This window comes from Camelus ferus, chromosome 21 (assembly GCF_009834535.1).
Source record: "Camelus ferus isolate YT-003-E chromosome 21, BCGSAC_Cfer_1.0, whole genome shotgun sequence".
NCBI lineage: Eukaryota > Metazoa > Chordata > Mammalia > Artiodactyla > Camelidae > Camelus > Camelus ferus.
This window is the reverse complement of record NC_045716.1, coordinates 24,294,482-24,318,930: the sequence shown is the minus strand read 5'-3', so window position 1 is coordinate 24,318,930 and position 24,449 is coordinate 24,294,482. Positions and strand designations below refer to the sequence as shown.

Genomic DNA, 24,449 nt, shown 5'->3' with positions numbered 1-24,449 from the left:
TGTGCTCTTTGGTCCTCTTTGGAAACTTACACATCTGTGAGGATGGTTCTTAGATTCTTTAGCGCTAGGTTCTCTTCTAAACTTCATCTCCAGTTTTGCTAGACTTAGTGTGTGTGTGTGTCCCACCTACTTCTCCAAGATGGCAAGTTCCAAAGTTAATTTATTTTATTCTTAATTTATTTTATTCTTCCTCTTCTAGGTTCTCCCCAAATCTCTTGTCTCCTGTCTGTTCAATCTCAGCCAGTGACATCACCTCCTTTCAGTTATTTATCTTTACTCTCCCTTTGTAGCCTCTCTCTTGCTCCATTTAGGACTTGGCCAGAGATTAACAGGTGATCTTTGAGATGACAATTTCAGTAAAGTTGTTAGTGGCAGTGGTGATAGTCTTGGAGATCTCAGGAAACAACTGAGGAGAGAATTGTAGGACAAAAATTTGGCTCCAGATTTACTTCATTTATGAAACCTTCTCCAATTTACCTAGAGCTTTCTCTTCCACACCATTTCACAAAAGTAAAAGTACCCTCTTGAATATATATATATATATATATATATGTAATTCACTTCTTTGTGGATATTATATTTGCTCTAATTCTCTACCTTTGCCATATTTATAAACTGGTCAATCTTGCCAAATTGTAACATTTCTTAAGGAGAGGGACACAAACTCTGGGAAACGCCTTACTATCACCTTTGTCACCTCTGCCTGATGATAATGTCTCTCTCAGAGTAAGTGCTTCCTTGAGGAACAGATGACATGACCGGTGACTCAGAGGCTTCCTGGTTTTTCCTTGTAATCTGTGTTCACAGTGCTGGAGTGGGGTGTCTCCTTTGCCACCCTAACTTTGTGTTTACTACAAATACACTAAATATCCTAAGCATTAACCCCGGAGAGTTTAGGCGTTTCCACATTTCCAATATCTGGGTCCAACTATCTCACATAAAAAATTTTTTTTCTCTTAAAAAAAAAAAAATCCCAGTGGTCTGGTGATAACGCTGGTCCCGGAAGGACAGTTCCTCTTCTGATTCTCACCCCCATACTTTTTTTTTTTTTTTTTTTTTTTCCTGCTCCCTGAGGCATGGGCCGGTTTGATGTCTCTAATCCCTACAGAAAGCTTCCCTTGGAATGCAGACTTTGCTTCCCAGCCGAGGAACTGGGAGATGGACTTTACCCTCCAGGGCCTACACCTAGTTGAAGGTTTGGGGGAGGGGAAGGAAACGCGCTCCCAAGAAAGCACCTGACAGTCAGTGGCACGTAAAATTCCTCTTCAACCCCAAAAAGGTACACAATAAATATTTGTTGAGTAAATGAGAATATCAGAGCCCAACAACGTAAGCTAAATCAACCTCTTTTTTACATACCTCAACGATTACAATCTAGGAAGTCAGATACACTGCTCTTTAACCACAGCTAGTAGGTTAGCACAGTGCCTGCAGTTTGCCGCGCTCCCCTGACTTTACTCTCCCCACTTCTCAAAAGGCTAAACTGCAAAATGGATTTACAATCTGGGTTTGAGACCCTTTCTGCTTAGAATGATGGTCATTCCTATTCCATGTGAATTTACACAGTTCCCATTCATTCAACAAATACTGAGTGCCTAACAAATGCCGGTCCCTGTTTTACGCGTTTGGGATACAGCCGAGAACAACACAAGAGATCTTGGCCCTGGTGGAGCTTTGCGTAGGACGAGATACAAACGATGAATACGATTTTTTAGATTAAATTTTATAATCTGTAAGGTGACAAAATACTACACAGAAAGAGGTACCAGGCTGAATGATGTGTGGAGGCCAGGAAAAGGGGGAGGAGAACCCTCTATTCTCCTGGCTCAGGATGGGGAGAGGGGAGAGGAGCCGAGGCGGAGGAGGCCCTGGCGTCGGGGGACCCGGGAGAGATTTTCCGCAGAACCTGACGGAAGAGTATTCTGGCTTATGCGGAGGCAGGTGAAGAGCAGAAAGGGGTCTAGACAGACGGCCGTTGAAAACGCGGCAGGTGGGGGCTATTCTGCAGCCGAAGCGAGAAGATGCTCCGGCGGGCGGCTCCCGGGGCCCGGGCAGGGGGCGGTCACCGGCGGCCGACCAGTGCGCCCCCAAAATGGCCTCCTGATGCCCCTCGCCGCCCCGCCCCCCGCGCCCCCTCGCCGCGCGCCGCCGCCCGCCGGCCCACGTGACCCCGCCAGCCCCTGCCGCCCACCCCGGCTGGCGACCCGGGTCTGGGTCCCCGCGGCGGAGGCCCCGCCCCTCGCGGGAAACGGACCAACCGGAGGAAGGGTAAGGCGGGGCGGGCGGTGACGGCCAATGGAGGTGGAGCCCTGGAGGGGAGTAACAGGTTGGTGGGAGGGGGAAAAGAAGGAGGGAGCACCGCGGGACGGAGGGGGAGGGTCCGGGAGCCGAGCGTGCAGCTCTACCCGAGCCCGAGCCCGAGCCCGAGCCCGAGCCCGCGAGCGCCGAGCCCGGCTGGGGTGAGTGAGGGGACAAGGGCACCTGAGAGGCAGGCGAGCCCTCAGGTGTGTCCCTGAGGGGCTGGGGTCCAGGCGATCAGAGATACCCAGGGCACAGGTGCTGAGTTGGCGAGAGGAGGAGGGAAGGTCAAGGGATGATGGGAATACTGATTAAGAATCGGCTCCTACTCGAAGGTGCCAGAGGCAGGTGCCTGGGAAGGTGCCAGGTGAGGGGCACTTGAGGCGAAGGTTATTCCCAGGGCATGAAAGCGTTTCAGGGCCAGGATATCTCTGGAGGTCAGACGTCAGTCCGCGGGGCAGAATTTCTCCCAGAGACCGAAACGGTGAGGGGAAGGAGTTAGCTTCAGTTGGGCAAAGGGAACTGCTGCCTGAGGCTGAGAGACGCAAGGGAGAGGGCGTGGAAAGGTGCTGTGTCCCTGAGCTTCTTTCCCCCGACTCCCACTCGGAGCTGGCGCTGATACCTCCCTTCTGGCTTTGAGATGGCTCTGAGGGGTGGGATCCTCCCGTAACCATTCACTTACAGGGCAAGACAGTTGCAAATAGTAGACACTGAGAGGAAGAACAAGAAGGCACCCCTATCTCTTTGCTTAGGTGTGAGACTAAGGCTTTCAGTCTTTGTCCTCCTTTGGTTTCATGCCAGGGAGAATTTTTCCTTCTTCCGCAAGAGACTGCTCTGCAAGAGAGGGATTTGAGTAAGCACAGATCCCTAGGCCTACAAAACAGGTAGAAAGACTTCTTTAATGAAGTCTCTTTCTGGGGGCTGATGTCAAACCCTCCCCCTAAGCACACATACTTCCGTGGTTCTAGATAGGGGCTGTTGGGTGAGGTTTGGAAGCCTAACCAATTTCCTTGATGCATCTCAGAAATTCCCCATTAGTCCCTGAAACCCCACCAGGCATCCCTGACAGCTGGACCTTGATGGCTGTCAGACTGGTAGTAGGCACTGGTGCAGGAAATAGACCGGACTCCTCAGGAGACCACAGGACTAGGGGATTTATCACCTCCAAGTCTCCAGGCTGCATGAGAGGTGCACATCAGGGCCCAGGCAGAACTTCTGAGGCAGATTTCCTTGCCTTAGGCAGGTGAGGGAACCAGAGCCAGCCTTAGCTTGGCCCCTTTGATGCCCTGCCGGAGGAGAGTTGTTGTAATTGGGAAACAATTAGCAACCGCTATGTTGACGACAGGCTGCCTACACATGTCTCTGCACCTCTTTTTTCATCCTGGATATTTGGGAATGGGGGGCTGGCTCTAGGGGACTGCTAATCCAGAGATTTGCCTGACCTTAAAGGATTCTGGCTTCCTAGAACCCTTCCTGCTTTCTCCAGGCTGACCTGCATGCCGTCACCGCTGTGGGAAGTGAGGAGGGGGTAAGGCTGCTGCTTCCCTTCATGCCAGGGAGGGGAGAGCTGAGGGCCAGGGAGGTGGCCCAGGCCAGTGTGGGATCTGGAACGCAACCTCGGGAACTTGAGAGGGAGGGGCAGAGGGAGACAAAGTCTTCCTGTCACACGCTAGCTTGTCACTCAGCAGGTTCACTGTGTATCTGCTCCTCCTGCCTGCTCCCTCCCCACCTTCTGCCTCTTCCTTCAAAGCCTTGGCCTTGGCATCTAGGCTGGACAGACTCCCTGCCCATGGTTTTGCCCCTCTGCCTCCTCTGTGGTGTGGAATTTCTCTGGTCCGCTTAACAAGCTGCCAGTGGAGTCTCCCTGGCCCTCCCCTTCCCCATGCCTCTCAAACCAGTCCAGCCAGTTTGCAGGGGCCCAGTTCCTCATTGTGTTTTTTACCCCACTGGCCAAGCAGCTTGAGCCTGGCGCTCAGGTTTGACTTTTTCAGTGGACTGAGCCAGGAGTACACTTGGGGGGTTCTCTTTGGATCCTCGGGCAACCTTCTTATCTCGCTAACTCTTTATGAGACAATAGGAGCAGAAAGATCAGGGTCACTGAGCTGTCTTTTTCTGTTTTGACCATTTGCTTTCCTTGTCACGTCTCAGGGGAGTCTAATCTCTGTACCTCTAGTTCACGCATTTTGTGCATCTGCCAGTTCCATAGCATCTAGCATGTCGCGGGCTCTCTGTAACCAGTTCTTCCTGGGCACACCCGAAACCACCCCACCCCCACTTCCTGCCAGGAGTCCAGGGACCCTGTCACTCCTAGTTGGAAGCCAGATGCTTACGGCTGGGCCAGAGGTGATGGAACTGGGGCAGGGCAGGCTAATGAGTAACTCAGGAAGAAGTGGCTGTCTGATACAGGTGCATGTCCCCCCCCCCCCCTTGCAGGCAGGAATGGCAGAAGCAGACAGATGAAGCTGAATTAACTGGCCTAGTCTCTTCCCAGAGTACAGTTGGTGAGGAGCGCTCTGGGCACATGCCAGCGGTGGGAAAAGCAGGGCCAGGCATCTGGTGAGAGAAAGGCGCTAGGCTCCCTGTTGCCTGGCACTAGATCACTGTTTACCTGCTCTGGGGCTTACGCAAGGCCTCGGAGCTGCCCTGCACCCCTGGCCCCGCCCCACTGGCCTCTGTAACTGAAGGCGGGTAGGTTTCGGGTTTTCCATGTTGAATCATTTAGAGCCCTGCTTTCTGACCCACCCCAAAGATCCCTTCAGCCCGCCTGGCCCCTGACCCACGTGTCCTGGGACTGAAGAGGGTTGAGGTAAGGGAGTCACTGGGACCTGGGGGTAGACTTGATGCCACCTCTGAGTAACTTGGAGCTCTTGGGCAGGCAAGGGGCTGTGTACTCTGCAGGGACTAGGCTCGGAACTCCTTGACCTGGATCTGGAAGATCCGTAGATGTACCGGCAGGGTAGAGCTGCATCGTGAATAAACCATGTGACTTCTGAGAGCTGGCAGTCAAGGCACATCTGGTTCCAAAATTATGACTGAATAGAGCAGGGAGTCCAGGCCAGGAAGAGGTCCTGTTTCCAGGACAAACAAGAAATGGCTGTGAGGGATCCTTGGGCAAATCTCCCCACTGCTGTGCGAGTCTGCCTTGGTTCAGGGTACAACCTTTAAAAAATATATATTGACATCTACCATCTGCCAGGCCCTGGGGACACAGGAGTCAGCTGAGAGCAATGTTTTTTTTCCCTCCAGGAGCTTATAATCTAGTGGAAGAGACAGACAGGAACCCATCATCACTCTGATAATTATATAAAAATAAACTGAGGCAGACTCACTGAAGGACAGTTGTAGAGCACACAGTGTGACTCTGCTCTAGTTTGTCGGAGGGGGTGGTTGGGGAAGGCCTCTGAGGAAGTGACATCCTTCTGGGAACGAGGTGAAGCCAAGAAGGTCCTGTTGGAAGGAGTAGCATATGTGCAGGGTGACATCTGTTGTCAGCTTCTTGACAGGCATGTGCTGCTAGGTGTCTTCATGTTTAATATCATCATTTCCCCCTCTTTTTATTGAAGTAGAACCTAAGTAAATAAAGCACAGACATCTTCAGTGTGTAACTTGATAAATTTTTACAGGTGTATACATCCACATAATTGTTATTGTCTAATTCTCACAAGTAATTACCTCGTGAGGTATTATCATTATACCCATTTTATAGATGAGGAAACTGAGGCTCAGAAAAGTGTGATTTGCTGAAGGTTATATACATCAAGTGAAGAGCAGAAGCTGGGATTCCAAGCTAAATCCTGACTCTAGTGCCCTTTCTACTGGATGAGTGGTTTGGAGAGCTTATCTCTTTGCCTTCTAGTTTTCTTTCTGGTCCTATTTCTTACTTGAATTCCAACACAGGGCCCTGCCAACTAAATAATATCCTACTGTTTGGGGTATCTGAGAATTTGGTTGAAGTCCTCTCCAGTGTCTGAACAGAGGAAGGACAGGGGTCCTCAGGTTCATGGTTGGGCTTTTAGGGACCTCTTGAGATTCTGTGGTCAAAGTTTGGGTGGGCTGTCTCCTGGGGGAAAGGGTGCATTGCTTTCAACAAACAGGTGAAGAAGGATTGTTGATAAGGGACTCCCCACTCCCTGCTTCTTTCTCTGGAGGGGAAGGGCTGGGAGTGCTAGGAATGCTCTTCTTCCAAGCCCTTTCTCACCTGGAGCCCTGCCTCGCCCTTCCTCCCCCTGGGTTCCTGGGCTTCCCAGCACTTCTCTAATCCCAGAAGGGGGCCTTGCCAAGTTTCCTTGGCCCAGAGCTCCATGAGGAGGTTGAGCTGGGCCTGTTGTGTTTGTATCTCTGTCTGGCACATCAGAGGCTCCTCCTCCAGTTTGGTGCTAGGCCCTGGTGGAGGTTAGCAGAAGGGGTGGGGACGCTGAGTTTTTATCTGCTTGGAGGAGAACCTCTCCTCCCCAAGTTCCTGGAGCCAGAGCATACCTGGAATACATTCCATTAGCTGACTCTGAGCTTGAGCACTGTGGTCCCTGGGAGCTGGCCTGGGAGTGGTCTTGGCTCTGGCCCTCAGATGGGACATTGTCCTAGGCCCCTTGGTTTGGAACTCTTCATTGTTATTTAAATCTTTTTCTGAATAGGCAATACAGCTCCATGGTTCCAAATTCAAAAGGGACAAAAAGATCCACAGTAGAAAGCGGTCATTCTCCCATCCCTGTCCCCAGCCCTCAGTTCCCCCAATGCAGAGGCATCAGTGCTATCGGTTTGAGTATCCTCCCAGAAATGGGATGACATACCTTGGGGTCTTCTGTATTTGAGATGAGCTCTGGGAGTGGAGGCCCCCTGTTCTCCACTGGGTTGCAGGTGTCTGCAGGCAGGGCTTTCATTCTGCCTTCACTGGAAGTGGGGGAGGCACATGGTGGTGGCATATGTGTATGTGTGAAAATCAAGAAAAATCTTTAAACTCTTGACAAAGCCAAGCTCCCTGGGCCTGTATTAGAGGAAGTGGATTCTTTTGGGTCAGTGGGTCTCAAAATGTGGATTCTGGACCAGCAGTATTGGCATTACTTGGGAACTTGTTAGAAATGTAAATCCTCAGTTGGGGCCTACCTACTGTACCTGGTACTCTGGGGGTAGGGTCCAGCAGTCTGTGCTTTCATAGATCCTGCAGGTGTGAGAACTACTATTTTGTGTAGAAGGAATTGACAGAGCAATCAGCCTCATGAAAGCTGGGCAAGTACAGATTTCTGGGTTTCTACTTCTAGTCTCTCAGCTTAAACTCCTTCTTCATCTTCTAGGACCCCTCCTGCCCATGGAGCAGGCATCCACCATGGCTGAGCCCCGGGGCCCTGTTGACCATGGAGTCCAGATACGCTTCATCACAGAGTCAGCGGGTGACGCAGAGATGGGCACTCTTCGCCGTGGTGGGCGACGCCCAGCTAAGGATGCAAGAGCCAATACCTACGGGGTTGCCGTGCGCGTGCAGGGCATTGCCGGGCAGCCCTTTGTGGTGCTTAACAGTGGAGATAAAGGTGGTGACTCCTTTGGGGTCCAGATCAAGGGGCCCAATAACCGAGGGGCCCCAGGATCTCTGAGCTCCGACTCAGAACTCATCGAGAACCCCTACTCTCAGGCCAAGGAGTTTGCTGCCCCCTCACAGGACAGCACGTCTGATGAGGAGCGCGGGGCCCACTGGGATGGAAGGCTGCTCCGCTCCCAGTCCCAGGCCTCACTGGCATGCCCTCCAGCCATGAGTCCCGGCAACAGGAGCACCAGCCTGCTGGAGCTGGCCCCCCAAGGAGCGCCCCCGGGTAGCACCATTGACACTGCCCCTCTGTCCTCAGTGGACTCGCTCATCAACAAGTTTGACAGTCACCATGGGGGCCAGGCCCGGGGCCGGACTGGCCGCCGCATGCGGATGCTGCCCCCTGAGCAGCGCAAGCGGAGCCAGAGCCTGGACACCCGGCTCCCGAGGGACACCCTTGAGGAGCGGGAGCGCCGGTCCCCCAACCACTGGACCCCCAGCACAACGCGTGACCAGCACGTGGGCAGCTCGAAACAGTCGGCCCAGAGGCAGAGCCCTCTCGGTGGCTTTAACCGTTCCCGTCAGACCCAGGACTGGGTCCTTCAGAGCTTTGAGGAGCCACAGGGGAGAGCACAGGACCCTGCCATGCTACAGGTCAGACCCCAGCCCTCTGTGGCTTCCAATCCCTGGCCCCTTCTCATCAGCCCTGACCCACCAGCCCAGGGGCCCCATGCTGATTCAAATGACCCAAGGCAGAAAGTCTCTGTTCTTTGTCCTCTGCTTTATATCCATTTAATAGATGGTATTCATGTGTTCAAGATATTCCATGGGCAAAATTCTAAAGGAAATGGGATTAGCTACGGAACCAGCATTCCCAAGCGTAGAGAGTTCCTTGTCATTGTCCTGCTCTTACCTGGGCCGCAGTCCCCAGCATCTGGGTGTGCAGCCTGTGTGAGGCGGGCTGGGAGGCTATGAACAGCAACCTGGTGCTCTTGCCAAAGCTCCCACCTTCTGTCTCCCACTCAGGAATGCAAGTAAGCAGGGGGGTGGCTTTAGTCTGGACAAAGCTAAGCCCGTTCTAAAAGTAAATCATTTACGAATTCTAGTACATTAACTGCCACTGGGGACCAATAGCTTGTGACACAGCTCACAGCTGGTTGGGATCTGTTTGTTGAGGAACATGTAGTTTGCTGCAGGTGAGAGGTGTGTCCTGCTAGGACCCCTTCCATGCCTGTGGCTCAGGCCTCCGAGGTGTCACCACTTCAGGCTCGTTCATCATGCTTGAAGGGCCTCGTCTCCCAACTGCCACTTCTAGCCCATCTGAAACCCACACACGCTCTGGCTTAATCTTCTCAATCTTCCTATTTTGGGGGGGTTTACTTTTTTGTAGTTCAAATCAACTCCAGACCTTCTCCGAGACCAGCAGGAGGCAGCCCCCCCAGGCAGTGTGGACCACGTGAAGGCCACCATCTATGGCATCCTGAGAGAGGGGTGAGTGGGAACCCTCCCAACAGCAGAGTCACGCCCCTCACTTCTTTTCCTTCTACTTTTGTTCCCCATCTTCCCTGCTCTTAACCCTTCCTTCCCTCATCTCTGCCACCTCTTTCCTCCCCTAACCCTTGTGTCTGTCCTTTTATCCTCTAGAGGCTCAGAAAGTGAAATGTCTGTGAGGAGGAAGGTCAGTTTGGTGCTGGAGCAGATACAGCCTCTGGTGGTGAGTGGCCTCCTCATGGTGGGAGCAGGGGTCAGGGTTAGGGCTTTGTGGGCCTTGGGATCTGGACGTGGACTCACTTCCTTCCTCCTGGTGTCACTGGCAGATGGCGTCTCCTGGTTCTGCCAAGGCCTTGGCAGGGCAGGGCGAACTCACCCAAAAAGTGGAGGAGCTCCAGAAAAAGCTGGATGAAGAGGTGAAGGTGAGGAGAGATTAGAGGTGCAGGAGGGATGAAGGACCACAGGGGCAGAGAACCTTGACCTGGCTGGCTCTTCCAAGCAATGGAATGAACACTGTGTCTCCTGTAAGACAAGAGAGAAGAGAATGTGCTAGTCCCAGCCAGGACTTCTGGAGTTCTCTGGAGCTTAGAGAGGAAGAGTTCGTTCACTGGGGTCCACCTGCTTTTCATTCCATTTCCTTGGGAAGTTCCTGTCCTGGCTCTGCCACTTACTGGCTGTATAAACCTTGAGCAAATTACTTACCTCCATTCTTTTCATTAGCATAATGATGATGGCAATAATAGTAGATGTCATTTATTGAGTTTAATTTTTGTAGTAGATACTATCCTGAGTAATATGGAATAATTAGAGCAAGCCTATAAAGTAGGCATCCAGGACCCTTGTATGATGACAGAATTGAAGATCAGAGAGGTTAAGTGAATTGCTCAAGATGGTCAGTTGCAGATGAGGAATTTTAAAATTCAGATCAGTCTTATGCTCAAACCTATGTACTCCTTTTTAAAAATACTGCTTCTGGTGGGTAGGGTGTAGCTCAGTGGTAGAGTGTGTGCTTAGCACCCACAAAGTTCTGGCTTCAATCCCCAGTACCTCCATTAAAAAAAAAGTTAAATAAATAAATAAATAAATAAAAACCTAATTATCTCCTCCCCACCAAGAAAAAACAAAACAAAACAGAAATACTGCTTCTACCTCTCACAGTATTGCCTTGTATGTTGTTGGTGCTCAGTAACTGTTACTCAGTAACTGTTGGATTGTAACTCCCCTAATTTCCTGAAAAACAATGTAGTGGTTAAAGGGTGGGCCATGGAGTCAAACTGAGTACCATGAGTTCAAATCCTGGTACCTTTACTTATTGGCTATGTAACCAACGTTGGGCAAGTTCTTTAAATGTCCTAAGCCTCTGTTTCCTTAACTGTAAAGCGGAGAATAATAATTGTTCCATGTAGTTATCGATTGCTGTCTAACAAATTCCCTCAAAACAAGCATCACATGGTATCCGAGGGTCCAGGATTGGGAAGCCACTTAACTGGGTAGATCTGGCCCGGAGTCTGTGATGAGGTTCCAGTCAAGGTATTGGCTGGGGCTGTAGTCATTAGAAGACTTGCCTGGAGTTGGAGGATTTACTTCTAAAATGGCTTACTCTCTGGTTGTTGGTTGGAGGCCTCGGTTCCTTGCTATGGGGACCTCTTCATAGGGCTACTTGAGTGTCCTCACAGTATGGCAGCTACCTTCCCCTAGAGTGAGTGCCCCCAGGGAGCAGGTAAGGAGGAAGCTGCAGGGCCTTTTTATAACCTATTCTCAGAAGCTACACATCACTTCCCCCTTTTTCTATTTGTTAGAAGAAAGTCCCTAAGTCCAGCCTATGTTCAAGGGGAGAAGCACCCTCTAGAAAGGAATGTCAAAGAATCTGTGGATGTATTTTAAACCATTACAAGTAGCAAGTCTTGTTATGAGCATTAAGTGCAGATGCTATTCATAAGGTCCCTAGTTCAGTGCCTGCCATAGAGTGTCAACAGATGCTAGACATTTCCGTCATTCCTGGTCCTTCTGAGAGGTTTCCCTGCTCTCCACCTGCTTTACTCTCCTTTGCTTTTCCAGAAGCGGCAGAAGCTAGAGCCGTCCCGGCTTGGGCTGGAGCGGCAGCTGGAGGAGAAGGCAGAAGAGTGCAGCCGACTGCAGGAGCTGCTGGAGAGGAGGAAGGGGGAGGCCCAGCAGAGCACCAAGGAGTGAGTGCAGCTAATGGTGCACGTAGGGCTGCCTGGGGGCCTCGGCCAGAGTTAGCAGCTCCCCCAGGCCTGAGGGAGACATGGAAATCTCCAGAAGCTGAAAGGAACAGACAGAGATGGTTTAAAGATAGGACCTTCCTCTTTACCTTCTCTGCCAGTAATGGTAATAGTGCACGAGTTGGGCTGCCTGGGTATGCGTCTGTGCATCAGATTCTTAATCTATAAAGTGGGGTTAATAAGAGTACCTACCTCACAGGATTGCTGTGAGGATTCAGTCATTGGTTTAGCGGAAGTTTTTGCCATGGATACTGTGTGGTAGGCACTGATCTGGATTCCTGGGGTCCATCAGTGACCCAGACAGGTGAAGAGCCTTGTTCTCTAAAAACATAGTTTCCGGGGAGGGGGAACAGACAGTCAACAATAAACATACCGTGTAAGTAAATGTGTAACATGTGAGAAGGTGATAACTAAAAAAGTGACAGCAGATCAGGAGGGGCTGGGTTATGGGGGAGCAGGCTGTAATATTAAATAAAGTAGTCAGGGGAGGCCTCCTTAAGATTTGAATGGAGACTTGAAGGAGGATGAAAGGAATTCGTATAAGTGAAGTGTCTAGAAAGCTGCCTGGCACACATGTGCGACGATGCTATCTCTGATGGACTGTTAGGCTCCAGAATGTGAAGCTCCTCCTGGACCAGGGTGAAAGGGTCCGGCACGGGCTGGAGACCCAGGTGATGGAGCTGCAGGACAAGCTGAAACAGGCCCAGGGTCCTGAGCCTGCTAAGGAGGTGCTAATGAAGGTAAGGAGTAGGGGTGGATACCCCAGCCTCTGCTCCCTTTTGGCTAGAACATACTCAAGTCTGCTCATCTACAGTTTCCCCAAAGTATGGGGAGGAGGTAGCTGATTACAAGTATCCCTCACTGTGCTTTCAGGCAGACTCAATGGCGGGGTGGGGCTTCAGCCCAGAATGGTGGGTTTCCTTTACCCTACTAGGCATCACAGAGGGCAGAGAGCTGCTGGTACCATCCCTGGTACCATGCTTAACAGATAGGAGGTGCTCGATAAATACTTTTTGAGTTACTGAATGAATGAATTATTGGACAGGTGGGTCCTAATGTGATCACCTCTGTTCTTCCACCTTCACTTTCCCAGGACCTGTTACAGACCCGGGAGCTTCTGGAAGAGGTCTTAGAGGCGAAACAGAGGACAGAGGAACAGCTGCGGCTGCGGGAGCGGGAGCTGACAGCCCTGAAGGGCGCCCTGAAGGAGGAGGTGGCCTCCCGTGACCAGGAGGTGGAGCACGTCCGGCAGCAGTACCAGCGGGACGCGGAGCAGCTTCGCCGGAGCATGCAGGATGCCACCCAGGCACGTGACAGGAGCAGGGCCGGGTGCAGCGGACGCCCCGGGGAAGGGGGCTGCCTTGAGGTCTTGGTATTTTGGACTTTTTGTGGTCGTAACTGGAACTCCCCCTAAAAGACACATGTGAGAGGTAATGAAAACCCTGGTCAGGAAACCTACACGGACAGAGGGAAGGAGTGTATGCCAGAAGTCCCATGACGGTGTGTGACTGAAGTCCCCTGGGGAGATAACTGGGGGAGGCTTTCCGAGGGTGCAGGGGGCAGACTGTGTCTTGGGGAGAGAGCCTTCTGTTAGCAGTGACACCCCTGGGTGTCAGGGTGTGCAGTGGGCATGGCGCCTCTGGGCCGCAGCCTCCCCCTCTACACACTCACACTTCGGTTTGGAGTGAGCTCCTCCCTCTAAGCCTCCTGGCCCCCGACTCTCCCCTTCCCTAGGACCACGCGGCATTGGAGGCTGAGAGGCAGAAGATGTCAGCCCTGGTGCGGGGGCTACAGAGGGAGCTGGAGGAGACCTCAGAGGAGACAGGGCATTGGCAGAACATGTTTCAGAAGAACAAGGAGGAGCTTAGAGCCACCAAGCAGGAGTAAGGACGTCGCTCCCCCACAGGATACTTATCCATGATTCTGATATCCCACCTCCTTTCTGCCCATGCTGTGCTCTTTACTCTCCCATTACTCAGATGGCCCTTGTCCAGTCCAGCTTCCTCTCTCCTGACGGTGGGTGCCCAGTGTATTGGCCTCCAGGGAGGTAGTTTTCATCGCCTGCTAACCTCTCCCAGGCAGGTGGCCTCACCCTGTTCACTTTCCCTTTTATTTCACCTTGCTGGGCTCAGACTCCTGCAGCTGCGGATGGAGAAGGAGGAGATGGAAGAGGAACTTGGTGAGAAGATAGAGGTCTTGCAGAGGGAATTAGGGCAGGCCCGAGCTGGTGCTGGAGATACTCGCCAGGTGGAAGAGCTCAGGAAGGTACTTGGGAGTTGGTCGGGGCAGAAGGTTGGGGTGATGGGCACCTGCCTCACCTGTCCATGAGGGCCCCCACACCAGTGTGGGTGTCTGCCGTGTGCTTGGGTTTCAGGCTTCCTCCTGCCTGCTCAGCCTTATCTCTCACCAGCACACGCTCCAGCAGGACTGGTCTCATTGAGTACTGAAGTTTCTGATGGAAAGGGCTCTCAGTGGCCAGGTTGGGTTATAGCCAGAGGCTCCTGGCTGCCTCCCAAGAGACCTCATGGGTAGCAGCATTGAGGTAGATTTGTGAAACTCCAGGGTCATTTTTGCAAGCTTGGAAACCTAATTTGGTCAGCGTGGCGAGAGTTGCTCTGTTTTTCAGAGGGGACTCATTAACTATGCTTGTGAAACAAACATTTACAGTTAGAATGCCAGTTTATTCACCTAACAATGAGAAGTGTTGTCCCATGGACTTGTGAACGCTTGCACTGGCATGGGCAGCTGACCCACAGGGGAAGCCAAATTGAAACTGAAGGCTGCTTAGAGAGCGTAGAATCTAGACAAAGGGAGTTAAATGTTTTATCATGCATGGGTATTTTATAAGTGACGAGGTCATAAAGTTGAAGTGGGCACCCAAATAATTTCTTCACATTCCTGGTTAGTTAGAAGGACAAGAAAGCAACACATTATTTTGGATGATTCGAAAATTAGAAAAAAAAGCAATAAAAAAAAAGAAAATTAGAAAATATTTTCATCACTTGTAAGGAACTGGCATTTACAGCCTCCTGAGAACCCTTCCAGGGCTGCATTTCTTTGGTTCACTGTGCTGGACAGTAGGTGCTCACTGAACAAGTGTTAATTAATCAGTGCTTGTTAGTCATGCTTTTACTATCAGACTACCAAGTTATAATCAAGGTAATCATACTTTTAAATGAGTAAAGGAATATAGCTCTAAATGATGATTTTCCAGTAAAATAAAAGCCTGAGCTTACACAAAATATTTGGTGTAGCAAGACATAATAATGGTTAACCAAACATACTTTTGTGGTTGTGAAATCAAAAATACTCTTAGTTTTAAATATACTGTTATTAGGTTAACAAATATCAAGGATAGTCTGAAGTCTGTCCTTGTTAGAATGTTAGCTGGCGTAGTGAACTTGGACATTCCCAGGATAATCTCAGTTGATTTATTATACTGGATAAAGCTAAAAAGCTAAAATAACTGTTGTTTCATTTATCTCACATATTAAGTGTACTTTATTAAGTATTTAATTGATAAACAAAATATACATCAGGAAAATAGACTAACCCTGTCCACCGTAGACCATACAACGGGCTATTTTTCTTTTTCTTTGTAGTTAGTTTGTTAGTGTCTTACATCAGAGACTCACTATATACATATAACCTTTCAGCCTAGTTATGATCCTTTCTGAATTTCAGAAGGAGCTAATAGATAAAGAATTAGAACCAGAACTCATATTTTAATTTTTTTTTCCAAAAGAAATCAGTGGCACCAGTATCTATTGTGTCACATATTTTGGTTTTCACCTTTTTTTTTAAATAGCCAGTCCTGTTTTATCCATACTCTCATCTGTTCTCACTCCATGTAATTTTTTAAAATGGAGATTTAGTTCACATACCATAAAATTCACCTTTTTAAAGTATACAATTTAGTGGTTTTTAGTATGTTCATAGAGTTGTACAACCATCACCACTATCTAAATACAGAACATTTTCGTCACCCCAAAAAAGAGCCCCATATCCATTAGCAGTCACTCTGCCCATCCCTGGCAACTACTAATCTACTTTCTTTCTCTATGGGTTTGCCTGTTCAGCACATTTCATATAATTGAACTTCTATAATATGTGGCCTTTTGTGTCTGGCTTCTTTCACCTAGCATATTGTTTTTGAATGTTTATCCATGTTGTAGCGAGTATCAGTACTTCATTACTTTTTATGGTCGAATAATAGTCCACTATATGGATATACCACATTTTATTTATTTGTTCATCAACTGATGGCCATTTCCATCATTTCTATATTTAGCTATCATGGATAATGCTGCTATGAACATTCATTTACAAGTTTTTTTGTGGACATACATATGTTTATAAAATTCTCTTGTGTATACCTCAAAGTGGAATTGCTGGGTCATATGGTAACTTTATGGGTAACTCTTGAGACACTGCCAAATTATTTTCCAAAGTGGCCATACCATTTCACATTCTTCCCAGCAGTGTATGAGGGTTTCCGTTTCTCCACATTCTGGTATCCCAGGCTGGCTCTCTCTGCCCTGTCACCACTTCCCTTCCTTTCTAGGAGCTGCGCCGGACACAGGAGGAACTTAAGGAGCTGCGGACAGAGCAGCAGAGCCAGGAGGTGGCTGGGAGGCACCGGGAGCGGGAATTGGAGAAGCAGCTGAAGGTCGAGGCTGAACGAGGCCAGGGGCTGGAACAGCAGAACCTCCAGCTACAAAAGACCCTCCAGCAACTGAGACAAGACTGTGAAGAGGCTTCCAAGGCAAGGGGAGTGGGCACAGGGCTTAGGAGGTGGAGGCTGAGGGGTCTGGAGGGCTAAGGAGCCAGAGGGCATGGAAAATTACCTATCGTGGGTATGTATAGACCAGATCCATGGTCTCAGGTGTGTGGTTAAAAGTAGGCAGGATGGGGCAAGGGGAGGCCTGGCTGTACGTGGTGACACCCACTGCATCTCTGTACGGGTGGGAGTCTCAGGGAGGCCTCTGGCTGGTGGCACTACCCCTCTTCATGTCCGGGTTCTTGTGGGCTCTCTTTGGAGTGGCTTTCCTGGGAGTGGTCAGTGACCTGGAGCCCTGGGGTCTGAGCCGCCTCTCCCTGAACCGGCCTCAGGCTCAGATGGCAGCAGAGGCAGAAGCAGCGGTGCTGGCGCAGCGTCGGGCAGCAGTGGAAACGACACTTCGGGAGACCCAGGAGGAAAATGACGAATTCCGACGGCGCATCCTGGGTCTGGAGCAGCAGCTGAAGGAGGCCCGCGGCTTGGCGGAGGGTGGGGAAGTGGCGGAGGCACGGCTTCGGGACAAGGTGCAGCGGCTAGAGGTCAGTGCTTCTGCCGACATCGATGGCTTCCTCCTGGCCCTCTGTCCTCTCATCCTTGACTAAATACCCGGCCATCACTTTTATTTTGCCGGTCGTGTGCGTCTGTTTGCCTCCGCAGCCTTCTGTTAACCTTGGGTTCATTTCCTGGACTGCGTTGATTTGAAGGTCTCATCCTTTGCACTGGTGTTTTTGTCTGGCTCCCACTCTGCATGTTCTCCGTTCTTTGCTTGTTCCTCTGAGCCTGTTTTCATTGCCCACCTTTTTCAGAAATATCTCTTCCTCCTCCCTCCCACCTACTCACCTCCAAATGGCTTGAGCCCAAGCTTTGCCCCATCTCAGTCCCTCATCTTCCCCACTCCCAGGCAGAGAAGCAGCGGCTAGAGGAGGCCCTGAATGCCGCTCAGGAGGAGGAGGGCAGCCTGGCAGCAGCCAAGCGGGCACTGGAGGCACGGCTGGAGGAGGCCCAGCGGGGGCTGGCCCGCCTGGGGCAGGAGCAGCAGGCGCTGAACCGGGCCCTGGAGGAGGAGGGGAAGCAGCGGGAGGCCCTCCGGCGCAGCAAGGCTGAGCTGGAGGAGCAGAAGCGCTTGCTGGACAGGACTGTGGACCGGCTGAACAAGGAGGTGGGGCACGGGGTGGCCAGGCCTCAGAAGGAGACCCCGCTCATACACAAGCCTGCCTGGGGGACGGGGTGGGAGAGGGGTCACAATGTGTGGTGTTTGCGTTCCTCAAGTTCACTGTCGGGGAGGCCAAGGCCAGATCTTCAGAGTGGCATCTTACCTACTTCCTGTCGGTGTTCTTGTCTGCCGCCCATATCATCCCAGTTCTTTATGGTCTTGATCCTTGGGGACTGTCTCCTGGAGTTCCTCTGAGAAGTCTACGTGACCCAAACATAAGACTTTTCACTGGTAGAATTTTATATTTGGGGGAAGAAAAAAGGCCTATAATCCCTCCTTAGATGTCTTTAAAACCTAAAAACAGGAATTTTCATTGGTAGAATTTTATATTTGGGGGAGGAGAAAGGAAGAAAAGGAAATAAATTGCCTTTTTCCGGGTAAGGTTCTCCTCTTAATCTCTTACTTTATAAAACTGGAGGAAACATCTAATATAGTTCATCAGTTCTAAAATGCACATGGTATCATCTCTGAACTTCATGTGTGTCTTATAATTGATGGTATGTTATAGTTCAATCGGCAGATTTTTCTTTTAGTGGTACATCTTATAATAATCACCGGCATCTTGGATTTGCTGAAATATGATCAGTATGACCTTAAAGTTTGCTTTGTATCAGGAACTGTTGTAAGTACTTTACATAATTAATGAACACAATTCTCACAACAACCTTGTGATGTAGGTGCTATTATTATCCTGTTTTACAGATGGGGAAGTGAGACTCAGAGAGGATAAGTAACTTGCCTATGGTCACATAGCTAGTAAGTGGTAGAGTCAGGATTTGAACCCAGGAAATCTATGTATTACTAGGGACCCAGCCATACTAGGGACCTGGGGCCAGAAAAGAACAAGAGATGGCTACCTTGGCAGAAGGGAGGCTCTGGGAGTCTGGAGAGCCTGGGCACGGAGAAGGGACCAGGCATCTGTTGAGGAGAGGCAGTGCTGAAAAAGCGCTTTTCTCGGTGTCTCAGCTGGAGCAGATTGGGGATGACTCTAAGCAAGCCCTGCAGCAGCTCCACGCCCAGCTGGAGGATTACAAGGAAAAGGCCCGGCGGGAGGTGGCAGATGCCCAGCGTCAGGCCAAGGAATGGGCCAGTGAGGCAGAGAAGACCTCTGGGGGGCTGAGCCGGCTTCAGGATGAGGTAGGAGCCTAAATGGTAGGAGGGTGGGAACCCTCCCAAAGTCCTTGGTTTGAAGGTCTTTGCCTCGTAACTAAACCTGTGACCTGAGGGATCCTGGAACCCATGTGTAGGTCTGACCATTTAGGTGGGGGAGGGTGGGGGGAGTCGTCTACCCTAGGTGCAGACGGTAGGGGATGCATTGTAGAGCAGTGATTTTCAAACTCTGCTGCACATTAGGGCCACCTGTGAAGGTTTTAAAAAATCTCAATACTCAAGACGCATCCTGTACCACTTAACTCATATTCTCTGAGGCTGGGATCCAGGACCATCAGTCTAACAACTCCTCAGGTGATTTAAACTTGTGTAGAGAATCTCAAGACAATATAGAAAATGGACTAAAAGTCCCGCGCTCTGGCAATTCTAAAAGGATGTCAGTGTTGAATTATTTCCGCCCGCAGGGCTGGACTGCTCCCACCCCTCAACCCCCACCTTACCTTATCTGAGCTGTTGCATTTTTCCCTTCTGACCAGACTCAGAGGCTGCGGCAGGCCCTGCAGGCATCCCAGGCTGACCGGGACACGGCCAGGCTGGACAAAGAGCTGCTGGCCCAGCGACTGCAGGGGCTGGAGCAAGAGGCGGAGAACAAAAAACGCTCCCAGGATGACAGGAGCCGGCAACTCAAGAATCTTGAGGTGAGGACACAGGATGGGATGGGGAAAGGGGGGGAGGGCCTGGATCCTGGCCCAGACGGGACCTCTGTGGGGAAAACAGCCAGGACACCCCAAGCCTCTTTCTATACTAGGCTTGGAAAACTGGCTGTGGGGTTTTTGTCTGACTGCAGTATTTTCAACAACTTTGAATTAATTGCTGCTGTTTAGAAATTTATACATGTCACATAAAGTTTTGGATTTATGGCTTCATTTATTCATTTGAAATATATAGTAACACGGGGCTTTGTGTCCTGAGTTGTCTGCATGGCGGCTGCTGGCTGGAGCTGAGCAGTGGCTTCTCCCCTTTAGAATCAACAGTGATCTTCGGTTTTGCTATATTTATGTTGACAATAACAACAACACAACAATGATAGCCGCAGTAGCGGCAAACTCTTACATATTGTGCTGTGTGCCGCGTACTTGAGACTCATTTAATCCTCAGAGTAACCCTGTGGGGTAGGTAGTCTTGTTTTCTCCATTTTACAAACGAGGAAAACTGAGACACAGAGAGGCCAAGCAACTTGTCTGTGGCTCCTCTGCTAGGAAATGGCAATCTGATTTTCAAATCCAGGCAGTCTGGCCCTGTAGCCCACACTCTTAGCCTCTACATGGTTCTGCCTGGCTCGAGTTTGCTTCCCGCCTGTACCCTGATGCTTCAGTTTCTGACTCTCCATCTTAGCCTTTGCTTGGGTACTTGGGTTTCCCTCTATTTTCCCATTAGGGAAATAGGGCTGCTCCAGTGAGAAGTAGTTTCTGGGGTTTGTTATCCTGCCAAGGGACCAAGACCAGAATGGGCCCACCCTTTCCCCTTGACGCCTCACTTGGTCAGCAGAGGGCGCCAGCTCCCTGGTGGCTCTGGGCTGCGTCAGGGACCAGCAGGTTCTGGGATATGAGAGAAAGAAAAGTCTGGAGGCTGGGGTTTGAGAGGGTCCTGGTCAGAGTCTGGCTTTCTGGTGTCTAGCATTTGGGGCAGAATTAACCTGTTGTCCCTCTGCCACAGGAAAAAGTCTCAAGGCTGGAGGTGGAGTTAGATGAGGAGAGGAGCACTGTGGAGCTGCTGACGGAACGAATGAATCGTGGCCGGGACCAGGTAGCTCCTTCCTTACCCCTCGCCTATGTCTACCCCTGACTACAGAACCCCCTAGCCCTTTCAAAAATAATCCTGCTCTCCCATCTTTCATACCTGGCGAGTTCTGGCTGCAGAACCGGTGCATGGCTGGCTCCACTGCAGGTTTTCATCTGCCTTGGGAAGGGTTACAGGGTTTCCTTGGGTGGAAAGAAGCCAGGAATTTGAGTGGAGGAAGGAATCCTGGTGGCCTGGGCTACTGACCCGAGTCTGGGCTGCTTCCATTCAGAAGGGATGCTAGTTCCTGGTGAGACTGAGGAGGCCCTGCTTAAATTCTGTGGCTCCTCACTTAGGCTGTGATTTCTTAGTTGCGTGGGCATTTGGGGGATTCCGAGAGCGCTTTCCAGTTACTCTTCCCCACTTGGTTCAGCTTGCTGGTTCATCACTAGTCCTCCCCACGTCTGGTTCCTCTCGCCCGCCCCCACTAGGTGGACCAGCTGAGGACAGAGCTCATGCAGGAGAGGTCTGCTCGGCAGGACCTGGAGTGTGACAAAATCTCCTTAGAAAGACAGGTAAGGGGAGGAGTGGGGAGTCTTGGGGATGGACCCCAGGAGGCGGGTAGAATGACCATGGAAGCCATCGGAGGTGGAGTGCTAACCAATGAGGCTTCCTTTCCCTCTCAGAACAAGGACTTGAAAAGCCGGTTGGCCAGCTCAGAAGGCTTCCAGAAACCCAGCGCCAGCCTCTGTCAGCTTGAGTCCCAGAATCGGGAGTTGCAGGAGCGGCTGCAGGCTGAAGAGAGGTGACTCCAGCCCAACCTCCCTCTGGTCTCCCTCCATCTTCTGCCTCAGACATGGCCAACGAGGCTTGACTTTTCCAGAGACCTCTTCTCTTGATACAGAGAAGAGGGAGTTGCAGAAATTCTGAAATGTGAATGACTCCTGTCTTCCCGGTTCTTTGGCTCTGTCCTGGATCCTCCCGAGTCCTCTTGGAGGCAGTAGGGGGCCAAGCAGAGGTCCCTTTAGAAATGGCAACAGCTGTAGACATCCCCCTACCCTACCCTTTTAGGGAGAAGACAGCCCTGCAGTCCACCAACCGAAAGCTGGAGCGGAGAGTTAAAGAGCTGTCCATCCAGATCGACGATGAGCGGCAGCACGTCAATGACCAGAAAGACCAGGTACCAAGCGACCACGTGGCAAATGTGAACTATGCATTTGCTTGAAGGCCAGGGGAGGCCCCATCTCACAAGTCTTCTAAACTTAGACTTTCCTTCTATAAAGACAGAAAGGCTAGGGTGAAAGGCCTGGATTAGAGCAGCCATGCTAAGCACATGTATTGAGTGCTTATGATATGCTAGGCTCTCTTTCCAAGAGATGTATTAACTTATTGAATCCCCAAGACAAACCTATGAGGCTAGGGAGCTTGCCTATGGTCACATTTTTCTAGGGGCACCTATCCCTTGTCAAGATTGCTACAGGGGAGAAGGTCCCAGGCCATGGTTGCAGCAGCTCCTTTTCTAATGTGGGAACTTGGTATCCTGTCTAGCTAAGCCTGAGGGTGAAGGCTTTGAAGCGGCAGGTGGATGAAGCAGAAGAGGAAATTGAGCGACTGGACGGCCTGAGGAAGAAGGCCCAGCGTGAGCTGGAGGAGCAGCATGAGGTCAATGAACAGCTCCAGGCCCGGATCAAAGCCCTGGAGAAGGACTCCTGGTATGGGCTGCCCTGCTGCCCCCTGCTCCATTCGGGATGGTAGAGCGAGAAGGGAATGGGCTCTCCTGAGCTGGGTAGGGGGAGGCTTTCTAAGATGAGACTTTGCAATTACTCATTCCTGGCTGAAAGCCAGTCTGATGATCTTTTAGCATTTCAGCCCCCATCCCGTGCCCAATCTCTCCAAATCTTTGGTTAGTGGGGGAGTCTTGTGAGTAGCTTTAGGCCTTAGAAAACTGAGAGTTCCCTTAGTATGGAAAGGGAGGCTGTTTAAATCTTTCTGTCTCCTTCCCTTACCAGTATTCCTCTTTTTGACTTAGGCGTAAAGCTTCCCGCTCAGCTGCTGAGTCAACTCTGCAACATGAAGGGCTGAGCTCAGATGAGGAATTTGATGGTGTCTACGATCCTTCCTCCATCGCATCTCTGCTTACGGAGAGCAACCTGCAGACCAGCTCTTGTTAGCTCGTGGTCCATGAGGGCTCAGAAACCACTCTTGAGGCCTATCCTGGCCAGCCCTGCCCTGCCCTGCCTAGCCTCGGATTCCTCATTCCTGTGGGGGACTCAGTCATTGAGACCTAAGAGAGGGAAGGTTGTGAGTGATGGTGATAAACGCTAAGCTGGTGGACAGACTTCCCCTTTCCTCTGGAGGAATGGGCATTTTAGGCCAACCGAGCCCTCTCCTTAAGTGCTGACTCCTCCCTCTTCTCCCTCATAGCAGCAAGTTGGTCAGCATACGGCTGAGGGGGGTTAAGCAGGATAGGAAGGAATAAAAATTGCCATGTATATAAAGCTTTATTTCTTTAGCCCTTAACCCCAGGCTCAGGGAAATACCCTATGTGATTCTGCTCCCTTGACTCCAGCTCATTTTCCTCCCATTCTGGAGCAGGGGAAGGGCGACGTTATGGGTAATGGACATGCTGGCGTGGCTCTACCCACTTCTCAGATGCTCTTCTTTCCACAGTCATGGGGCCCTTGTAGTAGTCCCCACCTGTCTACATTCCTGTATTTTTTGTCTTCCCCAGGCCAGGATCCAAGGGACCCTGTTCTCCTCCCCTTCCTATCTTCACCATCTCTACATTCCTTCTTTCTTCTCAGTGCCTTAGCCAGGGCGAGGAGGTAAGGATGCTCTTCTTGCCTTTTATACCTGCACAATAATACCTCTCCAAGGACTACCCTTTCCCCAGCCATGGCCCTCAGCTTTCCCTGCTGCCCCAGTGGGTGGTCAAGAGAGCTTCTCTGCCTATGAGCCCTTGTGAGAGGGACTTTGGTAGGGCAGTGATAGGGTGCTGGGGCCTGGTTCTGCTCAGGGTTTCCATCCTTCCTCCTCTTTCTCTGTGACTATGGATGTGTTTATAGGGTGGTTGCACCAGGGAACCCTGAGAACTGTCTACACAAGTTCGAAAAGCAAATATTTTGGTCTCTGTGGCCTTACTTGTGGCTTCTCTGACAAGATGTGTGCAGCCTCAGTAGGGAACTGAGGGAACCTCAGTTATCTCAGGAGCTTGGACCTGATACAGAGCTTCCTGACCCAGAGGGGCTAGAGGCTGACTCGTGGTAGAAATGGGAAGAGGCAGTGGAGGACTTATTCCTCTTTGGGGATTTGGGGAGAGCCAAGTTCTGGTGGGGAGGAGGTAAGGGAGATGATTCACCTCTCTTATTTCCTAAGCAGGCTCTGTAAGGAGCCTAGAGGAGTGAGAAGCCTGTTCTCACCAATGACCTGTAATATCATGATTAAAAAAAAAATCCTCTATTCTGCAAATCATATATTCTCTCCCAATCCAACCCAGCATTGAATTTATTTTAAATTAAATATTAAAATTATATATCTATACTGAAATCCTTGGCTTGTCTTCTCATTCTTTTCCCTGACTTATTTGGAAGTCTAAATTTTATGAAGAAACCATTTCACTGTACACCTTACGGGCTGAAGCTGGGGGTTGGCTCACCTCCCTTTTTAGAGGCCTTTTATGATAGCTCAGATGGAACCTAGGGAAGTTCCATTTCTCTGCTGAACAAACTTCTGGAAATAACAAGGCCAATAAATGCCTTCTTTGAGGGTTAGATGAGACAGATCAGAATTGGGTTTTATTCCCTTGGGGCATTAGGGTATCCCCAGCATTCACCTCCCAGGCACAAAGATACCCATCCATTCCTACCCGGCATGGGACCCAGTCCCCACATGGGAGGTAGGGAAGTTTCTGTGATCCCTGCCCTTGTGTTGCCTCGAAGAGGGAGCTAGCTGTTTACCAGATCCTATTGCCCAGATTCAGGGGTTCTGCCCGCTCAACAGGGGGTCAGACCTCCTCCTGTC

The 24,449-nt window shown here is 50.7% G+C and overlaps 1 protein-coding gene and 1 long non-coding RNA gene across 3 annotated transcripts; one reads left to right on the top strand and one right to left on the bottom strand.

Moving 5' to 3' along the window:
• Positions 1 to 2,332: 2,332 nt before the first annotated feature.
• On the top strand, positions 2,333 to 23,975 carry CGN (cingulin). Of its 2 annotated transcripts, none has more exons than XM_032464281.1 (21): positions 2,333 to 2,459; positions 7,587 to 8,467; positions 9,204 to 9,304; positions 9,458 to 9,527; positions 9,631 to 9,726; positions 11,363 to 11,490; positions 12,155 to 12,287; positions 12,641 to 12,853; positions 13,282 to 13,430; positions 13,680 to 13,812; positions 16,112 to 16,312; positions 16,660 to 16,866; positions 17,229 to 17,486; positions 18,507 to 18,677; positions 19,187 to 19,348; positions 20,367 to 20,456; positions 20,921 to 21,004; positions 21,116 to 21,234; positions 21,501 to 21,609; positions 21,978 to 22,141; positions 22,459 to 23,975. In XM_032464281.1, exons 2-21 carry the CDS (start codon positions 7,601 to 7,603, stop codon positions 22,598 to 22,600), a joined length of 3,597 nt encoding a protein of 1,198 aa, XP_032320172.1. In that variant the 5' UTR covers positions 2,333 to 2,459; positions 7,587 to 7,600; the 3' UTR covers positions 22,601 to 23,975. The 2 variants fall into 2 exon arrangements, with proteins under 2 accessions (XP_032320172.1, XP_006186724.1); XM_006186662.3 differs by lacking the exon at positions 2,333 to 2,459 and adding an exon at positions 5,002 to 5,104.
• Positions 5,690 to 8,826, bottom strand: LOC116658747. Its single transcript, XR_004314034.1, has 3 exons — positions 8,727 to 8,826; positions 7,086 to 7,185; positions 5,690 to 5,867 (listed from the first exon to the last, which is right to left on the bottom strand). It is a non-coding gene; the product is annotated as an uncharacterized LOC116658747 (long non-coding RNA).
• Positions 23,976 to 24,449: the final 474 nt, after the last annotated feature.

Coding starts and splice junctions, on each gene's coding strand:
- CGN (XM_032464281.1), top strand. CDS start 7,601: ATGGAGCAGGCATCCACCATGGCTGAGCCCCGGGGCCCTGTTGACCAT. Junction 8,468..9,203: donor AGGACCCTGCCATGCTACAG/GTCAGACCCCAG, acceptor ACTTTTTTGTAG/TTCAAATCAACTCCAGACCT. Junction 20,457..20,920: donor TGAATCGTGGCCGGGACCAG/GTAGCTCCTTCC, acceptor CGCCCCCACTAG/GTGGACCAGCTGAGGACAGA.